This window comes from Cygnus olor, chromosome 10 (genome assembly GCF_009769625.2).
Source record: "Cygnus olor isolate bCygOlo1 chromosome 10, bCygOlo1.pri.v2, whole genome shotgun sequence".
In the NCBI taxonomy this organism is placed as follows: Eukaryota; Metazoa; Chordata; class Aves; order Anseriformes; family Anatidae; genus Cygnus; species Cygnus olor.
This window is the reverse complement of record NC_049178.1, coordinates 3448712-3471480: the sequence shown is the minus strand read 5'-3', so window position 1 is coordinate 3471480 and position 22769 is coordinate 3448712. Positions and strand designations below refer to the sequence as shown.

Genomic DNA, 22769 nt, shown 5'->3' with positions numbered 1-22769 from the left:
TACACAATGACCTATCAAATCCTATTCAAGGAATAACTAAAAAGATTTCGGAGCAAATGGGTTCAAGTGTTGAATCTTTCCAAGTTTCAAGCAAAAGCAAATCACTTTCACACCACATGTCCTAGTTAGCCATACGTTCAGCAGCCTGCGCAACTAGCAGAAAGTTAATGAATATTAATTTGAGGAAATATTTAGGCTGATACGTTTGGCAGATTTTCATTCCAGCATTTAACAACACTTACCAAATGACAGAAAACTTTCCAAATGTAACTGAATGCGGAACAAGGCCAGGGTATGACACTGATGATCCTACCACAATAAATTGTAAAATTCACTCAGAATGTGAGAAGACCTTTGCACCTGCACAAGGATATGGTATGTGCCCACATAAGGTATCTGCCATGAAAAAAAATGTAAGTGCTGTGCACCACTAGTTTAATAGGTATTTGCCACACACTCAGTAGCAAAATCCCACAGACTTTATTTAAGCAAATCCTCTGTTGACTTAATTGACAGTTTTCCTGAAGTAAGGACTTTAGAATTTGGAACTTAATCTGTTTAAACAACGATGGCTTAGATCCATGCAATTCTTAGCTTTCCTTTTACAAGGTCTGCCATCTACTAGAGTCACTACTGTGCAAGTAAGTGATTTTTAAGCCTAATGGTAAAAGCAGAACAGTTTTCTGTAAAGACATACCTGATCTACTACTGATGTCAGTGCAGCATCAATAATGGTCTGACCCTTCTTTATTGCTCTCACATAATGATATGATCCATTCAGAGACGACTTCAGGATCTCAAAATACTCTTCAGAGAGCTTTGTATTAATTCTGATATTCTAAAATCAAAACATTACACAAACATCACCACAGATAATTAGCATTAATGCTGTATAGACAGCCATAAACATTAGCAACAAATCAATAAGAAAATCCTACAGTAACAAAGTTCAAAGAAGCTCATCTGAAACTGAATAAGAACTGTTATCCTATGAAAGTTTCCATCCTTCAACAAGACTATACTTTTCAGACACATCATTAACTTCACAGAAAATATGTACTTTTTATGATAACCGCGATATGTAATTTAGCACAGAAGTAGCAATATATATAGCACTAAAAATTTGGATTTTACAATAATTTCTTACTTTTTTTAATTCTTAAACACAAAAGGGAAAGAACATGTGATTATACTGCCACAATAACACATTTCTTCTGAGATTTGGCTGAAACTCAAATCTGTATCTCAAGAAGCAGGTACAAATAAATTAATAGTCACAGAAACTCAATATTCTGAACAGCAATCATTTAATAAAATTATTCTGCTTGCAAATGAACTATTTAAATCTCTCTCTTTTTTTTTTTTTTTTTAAGGAGTACAATATATTTGGTACCTAACACCTAAAATTCATCTTATTTGACTACCGAAACAATTAAGTGTTTTAATGCATCTAGGCTTTTCCCATAATCAACTGAAAGGAAACAGCTAGCTTCTCAGGAGTATTATAAGCCTATCTTATGCTTTGTTCTTTAACAATAGGAAAGACTGCCTCTACAGGTAACAAAATTATACTGGGGGAGGTAGGTGGAGGGGTGGATGAAGTACAGCATTAGTACTGCCTCTCCACAACTGCAATTTCCAGTGCAGGGCCTATGCTACATATTTGAAGCGCACTTCTTCCAGTTTTTCTACAGCATTTACACTCTAATGGGCACTTTCACATGAACTACCGCACAAAAAAAAAAAGCACAGGGGAAGGAAAACAAGCAGCTTTGAAAGTCATAGCTCTATGTAAACAAACTGCTCAACTAATTTAAAAGACAGACAGGATTTAGGACACAGACACTCAGAAGCATATCAACATTTCACTTACCTCAGATAAATACACTTTATTGCTTGATTTATCATATACTTCTATTGTAATTTCATAAAGTCTGCCTGTTTCTAGGACCCATCTGTCACCTGGATGAACCGTAAAACCTACAAAACAGAAAATATTGAACGGCACAGACCAACATCCTCTTTTCGTAATGAATAAAAACATTAGAATTCTGGTGGCCACGCTCTTAAGATGTCCCTTAATTGTTTTAAGTTGCTGATTAAAGAGATGAAAGAAAATAACTGTTCACTACTAAACCCATTTCACATTGAGTTAACTTCATGAATGATTTTTCTAAGATAAGTCATACAAGAAGTAAAAGGGTATATATACACACAGAAATACACCAACAAAAGAACAATGACAAGAAACGTTATTAAGCAATCAGGAAAATTAAGCCAGTACCAACCTAAATAACCAGGATTTACAACATATATAGTGCTGTTTGGTAACCTGGAAACCCCTTGCATGCGAATACCTGAAGTTTCAGTAAAGGAACAGATAAGTTTTGACAGAAGTCAAGATCAGAATGTTCCTAGGGGTCCTTGTGCCCCTTGAGATATTTAGAGCTAATTGTACATTAATGATAAACGTTACCCCCATTATCCCAAAAGACATGGAGCATTTCGGAGACATCCCAACAGAGAACACTGCTCTGAATACAAAAATTAAATAAAGCCCCTTCACATTCCCACATTGACTGAGGAAAGCAGACATGATTTAACTGATCTTTTCCAAACTAATTTCTTAGAATATTTCAAGGCATCAGGCAACTCTTTTAAGACTGAATTCACAGCAGTGCTGCTCTCTATACTCCTTCAGGTGCTCCTGATTTTCAAGGGTATCCGTACAAATGTGGGTAATTTTATTGTTTTGCTCTGCCAAGGGTGGAAAGTTTGTCTCCTGCCACAAGGATCTGGATGGAAAAGCATCACCTAGGAAGGATACTCTTGTGCGCAAGTACGAGATTAGTTTGTCCCTGCTGCACTGCAGTTACAACTGACGTTGCCTGGTCCAACTGGGCAACCGGCCAAGACAGATCTCCCTCAGGGCCAAGCACGTTGTTCTGGAGCTGCAGCTCATACTGATCAGACGGCATCATTAATTCTGCACATAAAACAAGACAACATATGAAACAATAAAAGCAAGTATGTCAGTGTTTGGATGCTGCTAATTATTGCTGATTAATTTTTATTGATGCCTAGTGCATGCATTAAAACAGTATTTTTAAATGTCTTGCAGAAACAGCATTTGTGTGTTCAGCACACATGCACACAAAATGAGCTACTTTGCCTAACTTTCATTTCTTTGAAGCTTCAGTTTTCAACTGGTATCATCCCACTGTTCAGATCTAACATCCAATTCATTCCCAGCTTCCAAAGTGGTGAAGTTACTCTCTGCAAGTTACTGATGATTTCTGCTGCTTTATTCTTCTCTACAAGCTGCTGATGGGCCTAGTCAAATATTTCGTATCTAGCTGTTTGCGTTTTGTTTAAGGAAAGTTATCAACAGCACAGGCTCCTTGTAAACAAGGGATGTAATTACAAACTTCCACACCTTTAAGTGGAGGTAGAGTCAGCTAACCAACACTTGTAGAAATGGAGCAAATCCATTTGTCAATAAAACATTCCCTGTTATAAAAAATTCTTAAACTAAATTTAGATTAGTAAGTCAGACACTGTTTCTTAGTCAATGTGAAATATATTACTACATCTAAAATGATAGCACTAGCTCCTATTCTAAGTTACCTTTACCTTCACGTCCTCAACAAATTTGTGAGATTATATCCCTTATAGTCATAATTTTTATGAGAGAAATCCTAAATGGCTGTATCATTGTGATTTTGAAAAACAACCTTCATTGTTCTGTTGTTTGTTATACAGTAACAAACCTATCTAAACCCAATTAAATACTTCTCTGCAGTGAAAAATTCACACACTTGTTAAAAACAAACAAATAACAGGACAAACCTGTAATCTTTCCTTGTCTTATTTTCTGAACTCTGTACTGAATTGATGTTCCTACCAGAAGATAAACATCATATGCCGGATTTAAAAGGATGTTTTCCAAAATAAGCAATCTGACTTCTGCAGGATGTACATGCTATTGATTGAGGAAAAAAGAAAAAGCAATTCACCTGTTTGTTTGAAACATAACAAGCAGCAATAGCTTAAAATCTATAATGAAAGATATTACTTTCTGTAAGTAGCTCTTTATTATCATCTCAAGTTTTGCAAAGACAGGAAAATGCAGAAGACAATGAATTGCATGTAGATCTGCTCTATGCCTCAACCCCAAAAACAAGTTAATCCAAAAGAGACAACAAAACATGTTCAAATTATGCTCTGTGTGCCAGGAGGGTGTCAGAGCTTTCCCATCACTCAAAGGGACCGGGGATCTTCCTTCCCCCCAGAAGGGTACACGCAGAGCGATACCCACCACATGCTTGGCAGAAGCCAGCAGTGCTGCTATTGAACTTGCTCCTGTATCTTCCCAGCACCTGCATTAATACCGCTGTGCAAGCCTATCCTGCACGGCAGTACGCAGCTGCTTTAGCAGCGGTAGCTTAGCTGTGTTCATCCACTGTCACAATTTCAAGCACAACTTCCTTTAGTCACTCTTTTTCCTAACTCCTGTTTTAGCATCAGGGAGCCTGATGATAATTTAGATCACTATACCATTTAGAAGCTATAGATCTCAGAAGCATAAACATTAATGAAGCATGCCTTGTACTTCAAATACTCGCTATCACCACCCATTTCCAAAGTGAGAAATGGAGACAAAGGAGGAATAATCTGGACATGGTTCAAAAGGAAAAGTGAAATGAAAGTTTTCTGGACACATTCCAGAAACAACTTTCTTTGATTTTATTCTCTCTTTACTGCCAGTCTCCCCAGCAACCAAAATGGAGAAGCAATTCCAATCTACGCATGGTTCAGTAATATTGTGCAAGGCTGAAGAAAAACAAGTCTGTGTTGGGCATCGTTTTAGTTTAGTCTTCTGAAGAATATAGGAATACTTGAGACTGATTATTGGTGACTGTTTAGACATCCAGAAATTCTTTTTGCCTACTGTAAAACAAGACAGCTCCATAAAAGAGATCCTTTATAACTTCATTAAGGAATCTGTATCAAACTCACTGGTCTATTACATTAGGAATACAATAGACAACATACAGTTTTATAATTTAAACTGTATATCGTGGTTGCTCAAGGGATGTTCACTGAAAACGTGTTGTCTGGCAGAATGAAAGATTTACATGAACTATTAACCACAAGCAAAAAAATTGCAAACGCAGTAATATCTTTTCAATTGCACTGACAGTATTCATTCAAAACTAATTCAGAAAAACATTAAAACAGAAAACCAACCAAGCTACAAGCACTCAAGAAAAAGTATTGAGTCAGACTAATACTGTATAATTTTAGAGTAACTATATTCATCAGAATTACTTATCAAGGCTAAACCTGTAACAAAAACACATTTCTCAACATATCCTACCATTTCTGCCACATTACTAGTATTACATCGATTTAGAATATTTCCATAGAACACTTTTTACAGGTGCAGGTTCAATAGTCCAAGATAAGTCTGGTTTAAATAAGAACATTAAGTACAACATGTAATAAAACAAAACTGCAAAACCAGACTGCAGATATGAGATGAACCTCAGAAAAAAACCACATTTTATACGAAGAGATTTTTAGGTATGAAACTGAACTGATACTAGCAAAATGCCAAGTATTGGAGTCAGAATTTACAAACAACTGAAATGGTTGTGCGTGTTATTGCTATTACAGAAAAAGCCATACTGTTACCAGAGATAACTGAAAAACTCAGTCACTTCAAGTTACAAAGTAAGAACGGTTCTATATAACAACCAGGAAGACTGCCAATACTGCAGTTTAGCACTCCTATAGCATTGACATTTTTATTCCAAAGACCTTCCTGGGAAACCAGGACCTAATAAGGTAGAATTAGAAACTAACCAAGTATCTGTATGACACTCATTTCAAGCACAACAGGAAACAAAGGTATATCCAAGATAACAATCCTTGTTTTGGCTACTTGTTCATTCTAAGAAGAACTAAAGAGTTCTAGTTAAAAACAAACCTAAAGGGCCAATGCACTACCCGGCATGATTCTAATTATATATGTAATATGAATGACTATCAGGAGTAATAAAATCTTACAGAAGCACTTGAAGCGTACTCTTCTGCTTCAGGGCCTTTGTCAGAGAGTCAGGTTTAGAAAGAATGTCTGGGACATGCACTGTCCTGGGTAGGGCAGCTGCATCAGGGCAACTGCAAACTCCAACCCTTCCATGGAGATCAAAATTAGTACTGTCACCTTCTGTGATATGGACTCTAGAGTCAATCCAGTAAGACTAAGGCAGCGCTGATATCCCCAGTAGCAACTGATGTCATAAGGAACAATACAGCAGGGCAAATTTACAGTACTCCTATAACACTGGACTATAAAACTGAATTAAAAAAATAGAACATCACATTCAAGTTTCTTACCTTATAGACGTTTTCCTGTATTGTTGCTTTTAATTTAGAGCTCCCTGTTTTCATTCCAGACACCAAAATGGTATCTCCTTGCTTGGCAACTTTTTCCATCTCCAGTATATACGAGGGTGGAATATAAGTGGATTCTGAAAACTTGAGTATACTGAAAGGTGAAAAGAGAAGTGAGCAGAAAAATTTAAACCAATCTTTGTAAAACCACACAGAAACACCACTACCATCTATTCACAGCCATTTCCATGTCTTAAGCAAATTTAAGATGTCTGCCTGGGACCAGATATCCAAATTTTACTTATTCCTGTACATATCTGCAGTTAATTTGCGTGACTGATAAAAGTTTGTTTGAAGCTTGTTTGTCAGCCTTAAAAAGATATCAGAAAACTGCACATGTTGTCTACAATGATCCCTCCAGTTTTTACACTACGTGTAGACTGCAAAAGCTCTCTAGATTATTGTGGAACAGCAGATGTGAAAGACCAACAGCTTATGTTTATAAAAGTAACAGCTTAATGAACCATAACACAACTTTGACCGATATGAAGAAGCTTGGATGCATTTAGTAGGTATTGTGGTTTTTTTTTCCATAGTCATTTATTCTCTTAGAGAGCTGATTTCCCCACATTATAGTCAAGCATCATATGAATAAAGCCAGGTTCTTTGAAAGAAGACAGTTTCCTATGTTACTATGTCCCTACAATCTATCTACGTTTTGTTGGAACCTGTTTTTCAAGTAACTGAAGCCTCTGCTATATGAGTTTGAATATTTAATCTTACAAGATCACTGTATGTTAAGGAAGTTTTGATTAATATTGTACTTGAGAAGCATCTGTAACCTTTTTTGTAAGAAAAATCCACGTTTCACGTGTTTGCAGTCTGGTCGGATTCAAGGGTGTCAGGGATGTATTTTTGCTAACATTCCCATTGAGCAATGTCAAAATTCACCATGGCATTTAATACAATGAATACTAGCACAACACTGCTAGAGAACAGGATCCCAGTGTTGTTGACCATTTTACTTTTAGTATGTTGGTGTCAGTGTAAAGATAAAGCTCTCAGAGTATGACTTGAAAAATATTCCATCAAGATAATGGTAAGTAGCCTTCAGCAGTTTAATAAGGATGCAAACTGAAATTTCTGTTTGAAGTCACTGAAGTTCAATTACTTTAAGCTGAAGACCAGAACAACAAAATCAACACCATAAAAGGACATAGAGAAGATAGTGAATAAAAAGAGAAAGAAAACAGAGGCAAGAGATGGTCTGGTGACATACCTGTAGGAGTAAAGAAAATCGTACAGTTTGCATTCTTTTCCTACCCCTACCACAGATGAGCTCCTTGACTTCTGAGCAAGAACTCCACCTCCATTAAACAGAGGGAAACTGTATTTCCCCTGTTATACAAGAGCACTGGAAAACACTGAACTCATTAATGAGTTGAAAAGCACTTTTAAGGTCTTCAGATAGCAGTTTCCATAAAACACAGCTCTTCTAAACTCCAGTAAATTTATTCTTTAAGTCAGACCTGGTAATGAACCAACCATCATGGCTTATTTATCAAGCAACTGCTTTCCGTTCATTGCTTGTCTAAAGGAACTATATTGAATATCTTTCATTGAATTATTCCATCTAGCCTTGTGAGCTGTATCTAGCCTGCAAGCAGTCACTTGGCCAATTCGGATTTAAATGTTAGCTACTCTGAAAGCTATTTCAGTGCCAGAACTGGGTGTTGGCTGAAACCTGAAGCTCTATGAGCCAGTAGAGCTCCTTTCTGGAATGGAAGCCCCTTTCTGTTGCCTTCTGTTGTGTTTTTTGTTTTGTTTTTAAATCTTCGCACAAAATGTTCTCTACTCATTGGATTATTGGATTAGAGCTACCTGGGCTGCTCATTAATGCTATCAGCTTTTAAATTAAACAGGGATGAGAGTGTCCAGCAAGTTGAGTAGGTACAAAAAAAAAAAAAAAAGGAAACAAAAAGACGTACACATAGGCACAAAACAATCAACACAAGTATTATTTTAGGTGTCAGCTTAGTTAACTGCCTAGATGTGGGGAAATATTTGCAAACCTAAAGGACAGGAGATTTGCTTTTTTTTGGAGAACAATGTAAATGAACTTACCGCAATGCATTGTGGGAATCTGAGAAGCCATCAGCCTCCGTGTCTTTTACTATCGTCCAGTCAAAGACTAATCCTGCCAATGTGCTGAAAGTGTTTCCTATGAAACAAGCAAGTAAATTAAAACAAAAACAAGTAACAACCCATGAAGTCTTCCTGGAACACAAGCTTTTTTCCCTAGGAATTTTATCTTATCCCTAAGAGAACTACCAGTATCTAATTACAAAAATCACAATCTATTTTGCTTTACTGACCTGTGCAAATTCAATATCATTCTGTCAACCACTTGTCTGTCTAGCTTGCAATGCCACACACCACTTCATCTTCCAAAAATAAAATAAAATACGCACATCTCATCTTCAAGATGGGTCTTGCAGTGTCAGCTGGGACAAATAAATCCCAGTATTTACTATGTTTTAAACTACATTTTCAATCGTGTTCCTCCCTTTGACATTCAGATTTACATTAAACTAAGAATCAAAGCAAATTTATTCTCAAATTCTTATGCTTTAATGTTTATTACATCTTTAAGGTGCAAGAAGATTTTAAGACAGGACAATGCAACTTACAGCCTATGTTCTCTTTCCAATTTGTATACAACTTATTGCAGACATCTCTGAGTCCCAGATAAATAGGACTACAAACAAAAAACTCAAAATGCACATAGCAATATAATTAAAATTGATTGGTACTGTGTTATTTAACACACAATCAAGTCTAGCTTTCTTTAATGATACATGCATTAGCTTTGCAAAGCTGTACGACACTTTTTTTTTCTTGCTCCAATTGAAAATAAAGCGGGCCAGTGGAGAAAAAAGCAAGTTATGGCACTATGGAGAAGTGATGCCTGGACACAGACAATGCTGCAGCAAACTGGTATCACAAGCACAAATGCTTCCTTACAGACTTGGAACTGCCATTCATTGGGCCTGGATGCCGTGGCTCCTGTTGGGGTCCCCCACTACAAAGACAAACTCAGGTTGTCAAAGACAACCTGTGGTGGGCATTCCCCAGGTGATGCAGGGTCTTACTCCTTCAAGACAGGACCAGCTATCTCCACAGCATGGATGGCAGCAGCAAGCCACAGGTTAACCCTACCAGAGGCAACACCAGGGAGGCAGACAGATAACACAGCACTTGCCATGAGTGCCGAATGTGTCCCTGCCCCTCTGCAGGATCACAAGGGTGTCAAACAGGCCGCCTTGGCCAGCCAGAGCATCAACCTCACAGGCTCTTCAAAAGTCGCTGCTGGCTGAGACCTGTGCTCTGAAAATAATTCAGTCTTGATACAACTACTGATGTAAAAAAGCTTTCCTATATCATCAGGTTACAGAGACAGCGAGTGCAGATTCGAGACTTGTCGGAGAGGCAGGACCTGCTGTGTCTCCTTGGGTTAAAGTCACAGAAGACCAAGTACACCTTGGATGAGGGGAGAATCACTGATGAACCACCCAAAATCCATTTGCTCTCAAGCGTTATGGGTAGATCTCTCTAACTGGGGGCTGTACATGTGGAGGGCTTTTATTTTTCCTAAAGAGTTACGGAGGGAATTGCTACCTGATGTTCAACTATTACCACAGGGGAAAAAGAAGAGGAACAGAGAAAAAAAGGAAAAAAAGAAAAAGGCGGTCACTACTGTCAAAGCTGCAGTTAGGTAAGGTACTCTGGAAGCAGCTAAGAAAGAGTTGGGATGAGGGGGGAAAAAAAATCACAACACTGTAGATTACCAGATGCCTCACAGATGGGATTAGATGTGGAAAACAAGCATTTTTAGTGAACTAACTTGTACTCCCAACATCCTCAAACCCCTGTAAGAGTAAAAAGGATAAACCATGGAGACTTTCAGATATACATAGACAAAAGCCCTACTGACCTTTAGTGGTGGTATCACAGGGCTCTTAGAACAAGTTGAATATCAAACAACTACAATTATTTTGTATCGTCTCTCCAGAAGACCGAATATACTTCAGATCCCCAATTGCCCCCAGCAGTTCTTTCACAAAGACTACGCCAGACTACTTTAGTCAGTTTTACAAAGATTACGTTTGCAAAGCATTCTAGTTATGTAGCAGTAAATTCACATTTTAACTCAATTTCAGTTCCCTGTATACCACTGTCCTATGATAAATTTGCTTGTCATTCCCAGACTGAAAAAATATCCACAATAATTTTAGCACACTATCTTATGCTTTTGGAAGATGTCTTGAAATACTTTTAAAAAAATGCTAAATTGATAGAGAAAATGTTTTTTCACATTCAAACAGTGTTATAGTCAACTAAAAGCAACATTTTTTTCTTCCTACTCCAGAAAATCCTTTTGACCTGATTTTTTACAGCTAGTTCACCATACAGAATTGGGGCAAGTACAACACAGAAATTCAAAGTTTTTAAATGTAAAACCAAAAAATCATCATTTTTACAAGTTTACTATGACACAATCAAAACGTAATTTGCAGAAAGTCAGAAAAGTAGGAAACAATCAAATCTCCCTAAAGTATTAGCTCCACGCACTGCTACAATGACCAGGCAATACACAGCTGCAGTTCTTCAAACACGGCTGTAAATTTCAGGACAATCATCATTTTGTTAGGCCTCTGTTTCAACAAGCTGAAGGTCTGTCATATGAGCGTTATTATGGCATGACAAACTCTGTTCAAGTTAAGAGATTTCTACCCTTTCTAAATACCTAAAAGGATTACTAGAATGTTTGGGTTTTTTTAGGTTCCCCTAATTAAAATGGTTTATTCACATGAATTAAACTACTCTTGCTTATGCAAGTCTTTCTAGATGTGGAGATGTGACAGTACCACCGAAGAAACTGAACAGAAGAGCTCGAATTTATTCTGACAATTCTTCAAACTTATTTAAATCTTAAAATGAAATCACCAGTCTCTCTCTTATTTAACTCTTCTTTAGTTAATTCATAATAAAATAACTTCAGCAAAGCTCAACAGGTAAAAAAAAATGACTTTTTTGTATGTCTTTTTATAAGTAGAAAATATTTATTAAAAAAAAAAAAAAAACTGGAAAATATGTATGGAAGAGTAAGGAACAAAACTATTCCTGAAGGTATATCAGTACTCACAGGAGTGGAAGCATCAATATTAATGAATGATCTAACACATACCAGATGCAATAATCTGGCAATATAAGATGCAATAATCACCATTTGTCCCAAACAGATCACAGTTGGTACATAACTTCTTAACCTAGGTTGCATACTACACTGACTAATACAACGTACTCAGTCTCTGTGTGGTGTGCAAGTTTTCAGCAAAACTAAGTAGATTTTTCCAGATTTTCATAGAATTGAATAAACGTTTTATTTTGACTTTTTCCTCTTTCTTAATATTAAGAAAAAAAACACTTGAATTCAGAAGCACAGACACCCAAGTTACTTGGATCAAAAGGAACTGATTTTCAAAGCTTTCAAATGTATTCCAATCCCCTAAATTTATGTTGGGATGTTTAGTCCTAAAGCTTTTAACAAACATTTTGTTTCAATCATTTAGATGAAAAGTTCACCCTGGGTTTTAAACCACTGCTTGTGTTCAAACTTCAAAGTTGGATGGCTTCCAAGGCAAATTTGTCCACTGAGTATGCTTGACAGGTTGTCAAAACACCAAACCAAGAATCTGGTCTTACATGTAGCATAAGAAAACAAAATTACTTTTCATTATTAACATTATTGTCATACATAACCTAACACTTGTGGTTTTACAATTAAACAAACATACGATGGGCTCATTAACTATTCAAAATGAACAACTCAAGCTTTTATAGCTGTTTTACATATCATTTCCTTTCCACTAGCTGTCCTAAAAATCGTTTAGTCCATGTGAGTGTTCATGTGTGCATAAAAATTGATTGTTGAAACAAAGTATGAAATTCTTACCAGAACCATAGTTCCTTCTGATGCAAGAGACAGTATCAAAAGCAGCTTTATGCTCCTACTAAATAATTATGGATTTGACCCATATGCACTGGATATGGATTAAATCTAAACTATACCTCCCAAGAAGAAGTGCTTCTATAATAATCAAAAATACTGATCCAACCAATAGGTGGTTGGTCCTTAATATCATCTTTGAATGCCCTGTTGTATGCTTGACTGGACGCAAAACGTCCCTTCACAAAATTCATTAGAACATCTCAGCTCAAAAGGAAAAAAAAAAAGACTACTTCATATTCTTCAGTCTAGTTAAATCCTGACATGACATTTCAACAGAACAAGTGTTGTGTCTTCTTCCACTACATTCTTACTCCTGACCTGAAGGCAGGATTGCTAATTGCTGATATCTTCATTGTAATGATTTTAAAACCTGATTTTTAAAATGCTCTTAGCACCAGAATTAGTTGTTCTGGGCAAGTAAGGAAAAAAGGCAAGAAAAAGACGTTAGAAATCAAGCAGCATTTGATTTTCCTATTCAGGTAGTTGGGTATGTAGGTTTTATACCTAAAGGAAAACAATGGGTCACTGAATGCATTATCCAGAGAACTCCCTTTAAATTGCTCTGCTTGGCTTAACATTCAAATTGTGTCGCAAATAAAACCAGTGCACATACCAAACAGTGAAGAGTTTCAGTACGAGTAAATTGCTTACCTTCAGAATCCAAAGCTTGAATTTTTAGCTTTAGTGGTGAATCTTCGAGATAAAGTTCTCTTGTCGTGGACACAATTTGGATGCCATGAATTATATCAACTATAGCATCACAACGAAGAACTTGTCCAGTCGCTTGAAGAGACGTTAAAAAGAGCACATGAATCAGCAGCACTGGAAGTGCTCATCATCCAAACAATAGCACTAGCAAGACAAAATTCACCCCAAATTTAAGCTGATGACACAAGACGCTGACATTGAAGGAAGTGAAATTAGGTCAAGACCTTGACTAAGAAACTCTCGGTCAAGTGGTAACTGGGGCTAAACAAGCAAGAAAAGTAGTTCCCTTCCTCACAGTTCCCTTCCTCATTGAGCTTCAGAATAAATCTTTTAAAAAAATTGTGATTTCCAACTACGCTAACAGTGACAGACACTTTAAGTGCATATTAAGAGTTTGTACAGCAGAACTGTCAGACACAGCTTGTGTCCTAGAGAACTTAATGACTGCTACCCAGAGACCATAAAACCCTATATCCTGCTTGATTTAGTGACTGCAAGATATTTACTCAGCCATCTGCTTTTGCATACCTGTCACTGTAAGAACTAACCAGCGACATTGTATGATAGACACAAAGGCAATTTCCAGCTTTCTAAAGGCCAAAGTATTTTCAGCCTCCACAATCACTGCCTTTTTTTTTTTTTTAAATTACCTGCTCCTCTGGATGCTTCATCAATAGTAATTCCAGGCCTTTAAGAAACAGAACTTTAAAAAACAGCCTATGGAAAGCGCAAAATGATTAAGCATCTGAATGGACACTTGTTGTTTCATGCACTTTTAAATCTCTACTTTGTTTCTAGATGATGCGAGGATGTCCAAAACAAGCATGATGTGCTTACAGAAGTTAGAACTTACTTATATCTTCAGCAAAGATGATACTTGTCAGACGCGTGGGCTGCGAGGACCGTGCCTGGACAACAGCCTTCCGCGAACACTGGCGCTCGCCCTGGTCTGCCGGCTCTATGCTTGCAACCTCCGGTCTGGTGGAGGACCTACAAGATTATGTAGTTGCATTAGCAGGAGTTAAACTGCTGCTAGAGAGAAGTCAAAGGGCTGGTTTAAAAACCATTTAAATAACTTACATTAGACGTGCTACATAGTAAGAATTTGACTTTCACAGTAGATGGAGTGCAACAGCTTACCAGGGACTTCAGCAAAAGTGAGCCTGGGTTGGAAAAGGGGGAAAGCACAAACCAGAGGCCCACCAGAGCCCAGACAGACAAAAGCACATTTCCCTCTACTGTGGCAACTTCACCGCTAAATGCAATTCAGCCTGAGAGCTATCTCCAGCTATTTCCAGAGCTACAAAACCTCTGGCCTGGCTATTTATTAGCTTAGAGGTGTGGAACAACAAGCAAAACCACACGCACACGAGACTGAAGTAGAAGGTAAAACAGTTTTAGCTAACAGCTATAAGAAAAGTTCCATTCACTACTTGTCACTGGCGTCCAGGTGTTTGAGACAGCCTTCTGGAAAAAAAGGGGGGCAGGGGGCTCCTGATGGCAGAACATCACAATTACACACGTTTGCTGTGACTGAACAAGTGAGAACACTATTTTAATTAAGAAATTAAGAAGTATTGATTTACTCTGTTTAGTCAAAGTATGCGATGCTGTAAAACATGCAAAGTTGTATCTTTGGTGAAACTTAAGCATATATGGAAGGAATTTTGACCTAAAATTGATGCATCTATTGCTTCCTGCTCTGACTTGTATGGCTTTTCTGAAGATAACTGCTCCAGAAATTAACTCAAGGAAAGCTCACAGGAAGCCCAGCTCTTACTTTGGGGTGGGGGGAGGAATTAAATATTAGAAAACTAAGCTTCTTGAAATTAAATTTGAGTGTACCAATATACAGCTGAGGCCAGTGTTCAAAGCAGCTGTCACCAGGAGGTCACCCCTGTGCCCCAGGAGCAGGACAGATCCCATCTGTTGGTGCTGCCCCTGCGGGAGCTGCCACAGGGACACAGGACACAGAAATGCCTCCCACCAGGAGCATCTTGGTGCCTGGCAGCCATCGCTGCCGTTCAGGGTTCATGACTCCAAGCTCTTTCACGAGGGTCCTTTGAAGGACTAAAACAATGGAAGCACGCCCTGAGGACAAAGCCAGTCAGGAGCTGTTCTCCCAGCTGATGGCGGCAGTTCTGATGAAGCCATCGAGTTATCTGACGAATGCAATCTAAACCATTTACCAGGATCCCACCTGGTAAAGGTGGTAGAGCTGCTCTGATTCAGGCTTTTCTTTGGAGGAGGTTCAAAGCCACCTACCTGGGAGCTACAGGAAACAGCTTTTAAGTTGGCAGGGGGCTGGCGGGGGGCTTCGAGCCAGCAGCAGCAGCGTGCAGCCCCTTCTCTGCAGGCACCAGCTGTACCCACTGCTGTTACTGGCATAGCCAACCGGAACAAAACAGGGAAGACAAGTTTCTTGTTGACTGAAAATGTACCCATTTCAAAAAAAATAAGGTATCACAACATGCTCAGTTTTCTTGGAGTTAACAATCGCAGTCTAGGAACTTGGCTTGCAATCACTGCAGTAAGATAAAACCAGGGTCTGCAGATTTAAGTAACAAAAAGCACGACTTGGTCCACAAGTCCAGTCAAGCAAAACACCACCACCCACTTTGTTCGAGGCAGTCACTAAGACAGGAAGAGAGCATTTCTTACAGGGGCTTCAGGAAGCAAATAAGCTTGGGCCACCTCTCTGGTTCCCTGCACGTGGGTCTGGATCGTATCGCACTGCACCCGTCCATACAGCAAGGCCCCCAAGCTGGTGATCCAAGGGCACTGAGTAGTCAGAACATTTTTAATTGTGCATGCTAATGGAGGCGTACAGGTTCATTAGGCACTGCGGAGCATTATCATATTTTTATCTTGGGCAAGATCCAGTAATCCAATGAATTATTAATTCATCCCATTGGTGTGCTTCCAACGTTTTGCTCACAGAAAGACGAGTTTTAAAGGGTTTTGAAACAACAGCAGCAATTGCTCACCCAGAAATTTCAAAATATTTCATCTGATCAAGGAAATGACAACCCGCAGCAGGAAGCAATGGACAATTTAAACCCCAATTAAAAGCTTAAACCTCAAAATTGTTTGTTATATTCTAGATACCTAAAAGCAATGCACACAAATATGAGCATTTTTATACCAGGGTTACACTGTTCCTAAAATAATGACTTTTTGTATTATTAGTACATTTGAATTTCCTACACAGTGATTAATTAAAGAATGACCAATTAGTTATTTTCCTGTTATTCTATAGCTACCTAGGCAAACATGAAGCAGCTTCCCAACATTTAGCAAGTTTCTTTAAACAACATTGGTATTCACAAGCATGCAAACTTTTTTTTGTACTTGGCTTGTAGACTTTTTAAGCTGAGGGTGCAGATCTCCCTTAATAAGCAGGCAGGCATTTTTTTAAACAAGCATATACGTATGGAATTGGCTTTTACTATTACTTAGTTCTTCACATTGCTGAATAATCTTTGCTATGAGATTTCTTGATTAATTTGATATTTTGCTTTTCTGTACTCTGAAACTGATTGTGTTTACTACGCAACAAGGGTTTCACCGTGTTTTGTGTTTGTTCTTTTAATATACCACCAAGGACCGCAGCACACAGCCACTACAGTAAGCACCAACAGCACTGTTGTCAAACTAAACCTAATTCCAGGATATTTTTCAGATTACAAAAAGGCAGGAACAAAGAAAAACTAGAAGTTTGTACTAAATTTTAGCTGTAAACTTACACATACTCCAATTATAAAGACAATTCTAAGCTTTTACAGCCAGCTATGGGTTAACTCTCAGCTGACACTGGAGTGATTAGATACTATTTGGACTACCTGGTAAAGGTAGAATATCAGCTGATTTTATAGCTTTTTTTTCCCTAATACAAATACATTTTTAATTTTATTACCAATAGGATGTCTGTTTATCTTAGGCAACTGCCTGAACTTGTTAGGTGAAGCGGGGCCTGTTGTGATTTATTTCATGAAACGGTCTGTGTGATGGTCTGTCTTTCTTTTCCTTTTTTTTTTTTTTTTTTAAAACACTAACCTCTGAAATATTTGATGACCCCTCGATACCATTCAGCGACATTAAAAAACACACATTCTGTTTTCAACCAGTGTTTAATTCAGGGCCAAGTACGCAAAGGATAAGGCACTAATCAAAAAGGCTGCGTATTGCAGTGGCATTACCCTGCTGTAATACACGAAGGGATCACTACCGTGTTCTAGATGGACAAGAAACTTTTGCTTTAAAATAGTCTTCAGCAAGTCTTCAGCAACACGTCAGTGTGTGATAGTGAAAGCTAAGCTTGTCAGAGGTCAAAATTAGATCCTGAGAAGCAAGCAACGGGAAGCATTTCTGGCACTAGCTCTCAATCCCATACCAGCGTCTAGAAGAAAGAGCAGGGCAGGGGAAGAGGCGCTAGAAAGAAGAGCAAGGTGGTGGAGGGGGGATCTAAGAGAAACCCCAATATCTGTTTCCTTCTGGATAAAATCCTACTTGCAGGGGAATTGATGAAACTTGCAATAAAGACAGCCAGCCCTCTTGCTGATTTCAATTTCATTCATGAGTTTTTCTCCCTTGGACACAGAACTGCATGCCAAGGTTATAATTTACAGATATACCCGGCCCTATTCCTGTACTTTTCATGGACTGTTCTGAGATATCACCTATGAATACTTCAAGGATTATATTTAATCTGTTTATCAGCTGGTTAAAGATTCGGCAAATATTTTTTCTTAAATTTAGCAATACTCGGCTAATTTTTATTGCTTCAGCATACTGCATTGCTTCTTCAGACTAAAAGCAACTGACTATATGAGCAAAAATCCACCTCTGCAGAGAGAGATGCACCTTAACTGTCAGTTGATCGAGTATTTTAGGATTACACAGGCAGATGTGTAACCAGAGAGAAACTGCATAGTAAAGGTTTTCAAGAGTTCGGTAAGACTGGGTTGATGAATACAGCATGTGCCTTACTGCTAGTCACTCTCAGGGCTAACACTGTTGGCATACGAAAATGAACAAACAAGAGGCAGAGCAGCATACAGGCAACTGTAGTCGTATGATAAAAAGTAGATTCCCAGAGAACCAAGGATGGGAACTGAATCCATTCCAAAAGCAGCACAGAGGGAGCCTGGCAGAGTTCCCTCAAATCTTAAGGATTTTCAACTACCCAGCGGGAGATTATCTCTGTTGTTCACTCAGTCCTCTCCTAAGATGTTTCACGTTGTAATAGGAAACCAAAGCAGCAAAAAAAATCCTCAATCTAGTTCTTCTTTAAAGGCAAATGGAAACATCACACACCACAAAACAAACCAAGGATGAAGCACTCATGAGATTTTGTAATGCTGATCAACTGACAGGCCTGCTAACTTCAGGGGAAGCAGATTAAGCCAGCGGTGATAGTTTTTGCAGTCCAGCCCAGCCGCCCAGCTGCAACTTGCATGCTTTGTCAAGCCAACAGGTGGCCAAAAGCATTTCGCTGTAAGTGCTTATCTCTGTCCCTTGTCTAGCTGCGTGAAGGAAAGCAGCAGGCTGCACTGCCCCGCTGCTACTCAGCGTCGTGTTTTAAAAACACACAGACAACACTAAGAGAACGCGATAAACAAAGGTTGGTCTGCACAAGTTGTTCTGACATTAGCTTAGCCTGATTTTAAATTAGAAAATACACTGAAAAATGGCAGTTTAATGCCAAAACACAGATGTCATATTTTTGCATTATTTCAAATAATCCGGTCTGTTTAAACCCTAGCGTATGCAGACACCCTTAAAACTTAGATTACTAAAATGAGACCCACAACTGAAGAGAGCAAAAGTCTAAAGAGCATTTCAAAAGCTGCCAAACTAAGAAACAAGAGTCCCTGCTCTGCCTGCCCTCCTTCCCAGGCAGGATATGATCAGATTCAGAAGTTGTTTCCCCAACAGTAAACCTACACTGCAGGGTGACACATTTGTTAAGAGAAAAACCACAATTATTTCTTGTGCCTCTTCAGCTCTGGCAGAAGATCTATGCCGGACACTCACGCCACCCGTTCCGGTTTCAAGCCAACATCCTCAGGAGCCAGCCGCAGGTGATGCGGACAGCAGCAGGACCTGTATCACTTAGCCAACACAGATATCTCAGCCTGATTCTGAGCTCCTGCTGGTGTCTGCAGGAGCCTGAAGACACACTGGGAAAGCAGGCACCTCTTTGAGACAAGAGAGCGTTTTGCTACCTGCTGCCACGGCCCTGAAAGGAGGAAATGCAGCACAGCTGGGAACCAAAGAACGGAGCAAGGATAGCAGGAAATAACAATCACTGGAAAACAAGTCACTTCGTAACATGGTAAATGACAATCAGTACCTCACACTAGCCGTTCTTCAGTCAGAATCAAAGACGTTTTTTTAGGCCTCTGGTAAAACAGGCATCAAAAACAACAACAAAAAAGCCGAGTATCAGAGATTAGATTGCCAGACTTAAAACAAAGTTACAGACCTTGGTCAGCAACTCTAACATATTTTTTTAGAGTACTGTAAGCCATCACATATATCCCCATGGACTGATAAGACCTATCTACAAACCAGTATCAGAAACACGAGATAAGGAGCTAGAAAATGCCCTTTGCCAGCCAACTACTGCAACAGCACCACTGCATGTAGGTTTTGGTTTCTCTCAGAGTACCACAGAAACTGGAAAACTGGAAAGCAATTAAGTCACAACATGTTATAGGCTGATTTTTCAAGACATTAGGTATGAATTTTGAATGTTTGGGATGACTGATGCAGTTCTTCACAAACTCAAAGGACATCATTTGCAGATAGGTTGTGTAACATGGGTGGCTGGGGGGTAGGAGGCAGCGTATGAAAGCTGTTACACTACAGCAGCACCTCAGTCCCTTCTTCAGACACAGCTCCAATCTGATCATTTCCGCTCTGAATTCCAGATTTCACACATGCAAGCCCCCCCCCATCTTACAGATACAGTCACTACTTCTGAAGTCATTACGCTTGGTACTTCTGAACTTGTTCAGTTTAACGGCCTTCTTCCAGTAATAGCTACTGCCAACGACTTTTTCAGAAAAGTACAGGAAACTTGTCAGCCAGTCAATACAGAGCAACCTGCCCCTCTAAAGTACAGTTCTTCCCAATACCCCACAGTTCAAGGACTTCAAGGGCAAGGATATAGAGGGAAAGAGCCACAGATGCAGTCTAACAAACGTGCTCAGAGCACTGCAGCGAGTATTTCTGCTTCTGCTCAACCCCCCCTAGCTACTGCTTCCTCTGATCATTTTGTAAGCACATGTTGAGTTTTACCACCCACATCCTGCCAGCCCCTGCAAAGCAGAAGTGAAGAAATACACATTTACAACCCCAGTAGAGAAAACGATGGCACACTGTATGAAGTCAGTGTAGTTTCCTTAATTCTCAACTGAAATGAATCTCTGAAGGCACACAGAAGAGAGGATAGAAAAGCAGACTGAAGAGCATCTGCACAAGGGCTGTGACCCCGTAGCTGGTAAGCAGCACCAGCGTACCATGCTCTGAAGTGCCTACAAACACGCTCAGCTGAGATGCATGCGGACCAAATCGGGCATTTCCCTGGAGTACATTCCTACCTCTTTTCATCTGTAGGTCCCGGAGATTTACAAACACCTACAGGCTTCTGACAGACAGCGTCTGGCACATGCATGAATGGCTGTAGCCATCCCCCAGCAGGGCACTGGCAAAACAGGGAAGACGATCTATACCTTGCAGATTTTACTAGTGCTTTGACGAGTTTTCTACCCTTCTAGAATGTACCTTACTACATACAGGAAATTCTTTGAAGGACTCAGTTTTTACAGATTACAGTAAGAAAAAAGAAAAGCCTTGTACTTGTGAGTTTGTTGCTAAAATGGTGCATAAAATTAAATTATGTGACAATATGCAGCTGTATCAAGTAACTTGCTCTCAGTAAACTTTGGCACAGCTCTTCTTACCGCTCTCGTATATGTGAACATCCTCATGTGCGTAAGTTGCACAGATCAAAGGCCTGTAACTAGCTCAGGGATGAGAAGCATAGGCCCGCCAGCAAAACTCACACAGAGAAAAAAAATAGCCCTAGAAAATGTATTTTAGTAACTGTCAGCCACAATTAACAACTAAAAAGTGCTACTAGCATCTGGCACATACAGAAGCATCATCCCAAACATCTCCTGACTGCTAGAGCTTTTTCAGGTGGGTACCTCCTGCGTATTACTGATCCAAATTACAATTCTGGCATATTAAAGGAAGGATAAGGAGCTGATAACGTTTACTTAACATGAAGGCCGCGACAGTTTCTAAACCTGTGCACACAGAGGCGTTTGTTTGCCTTCAGCCCCTGGTGCTTGACCCAACCCAGATTCGGCTCCCACGTGGGCCTCCCCGGCAGGACTCTGGGTGCTGAGTGCAAGGGCCGTGCTGGAGGCCCCCAGGAACGAGGGGAACGTTCATCTTGGAAAACCTGGCCTGGCTTTCCCCAGGTGACACACGGCCTCCCCTTACCGCCTCAGCAGGAGGCTCTCTGCCCCACCTCAGCTTTGCGCTGCAGCTGGGCGCCTGCCGCACCCTAACCCCGGACCCCCTTTCTAGGTGCAGCGGGGCACTGCCACCAGGGTGCCAGAGCACTGAGGGGCTGCAGGACCGGCGGGGGGGCCACGTTTGGGACTAGTGGCTCTTGAGGGTCCCTTCGGCCCCATCCTTTGCACGCAGCCCCCCTGCAGCGGGTGCAAGGGGCGCACCGAACAGGGCAGCAGTGCGCCAGGCGGCCGCCCGGCCTCTCCCTGGGGGGCTCCGCGGGAGGCCCGGGGCCTCCCTCCCTGCCTCCTTCCGTCCCTCCCTCGCTCCCCGCACGTGCGGCCGGGCCGCGGCGGCTCCCCGCACTCACCACCGGTAGCAGCCCTCGCTGGCCTCCAGCGTGAAGTTGACGTGAGTGCCGCGCGTGAAGGGCAGCAGCACCTTGGGGATGTTGAGCTTGGGGGAGGCGGCGAGGCGCTGGAGGACGAGCAGGAGCAGCAGGAGCAGCGGGAGCGGCAGCGCCCGGGGCGCGGGGGGGGCCATGCTCCGCCGCGGGGAGCCGCCGCCGCCGGCGGGGAGCGGGAAAGGGCGGCCGGGAGCCGCGGGCGGAGGGACGTCAGCGGCGGGGCAGGGCCGGGGGCGGAGGGGCCGGGCCCCAAAGGGTCGGGTCGGGCCCCGCGGGGAAGGTCTGGGCCTGCCCTGCCCGGCGGGAGCCGCGCGGTGAGGGCTCCCTGGACGAGGCTGTGTCAAACTTTGGCCGCGCCGAAAGCCTCGGCTTCCAGGGTGCCCTCGGAAAGCGAAACTGGCCGACGAGCACCTGACTTTATTTTCAGGCTTCCCCTGTTTTTAAATGTCTGGATAATGTGAAGTCTTCAGAAATGCTCCTTCACCAAAACAAACAAACAAAACCAACACCAAACAAGTGCGCATCAAGAGGATAAACTCCAGCAAAATAACAGGGCAATGAGAAGGTTATTCTAAAGTGCACCATGCATATATGCGCTATAACTACTGCATATTGTAGTTACATAAGTAGTAGTTATGTAAGTTAGTATGTAAG

At 40.5% G+C, this 22769-nt stretch overlaps 1 protein-coding gene across 1 annotated transcript in view; it reads right to left on the bottom strand.

Annotated features, from left to right (window-relative positions):
* NUP210 (nucleoporin 210) overlaps window positions 1-22332 on the bottom strand; it is a 66238-nt gene extending 43906 nt beyond the window's left edge. The window contains exons 1-10 of the mRNA XM_040568416.1: window positions 22080-22332; window positions 14034-14170; window positions 13124-13255; window positions 8524-8620; window positions 6403-6553; window positions 3850-3982; window positions 2828-2986; window positions 2289-2357; window positions 1874-1980; window positions 698-838 (exon numbers count right to left, since the gene is read on the bottom strand). Of these exons, the coding sequence (XP_040424350.1) occupies window positions 698-838; window positions 1874-1980; window positions 2289-2357; window positions 2828-2986; window positions 3850-3982; window positions 6403-6553; window positions 8524-8620; window positions 13124-13255; window positions 14034-14170; window positions 22080-22252 (1299 nt within the window). The 5' untranslated portion in view covers window positions 22253-22332. The remainder of the gene's footprint in view (window positions 1-697; window positions 839-1873; window positions 1981-2288; window positions 2358-2827; window positions 2987-3849; window positions 3983-6402; window positions 6554-8523; window positions 8621-13123; window positions 13256-14033; window positions 14171-22079) is intronic.
* Between the last annotated feature and the right edge of the window lie 437 nt (window positions 22333-22769).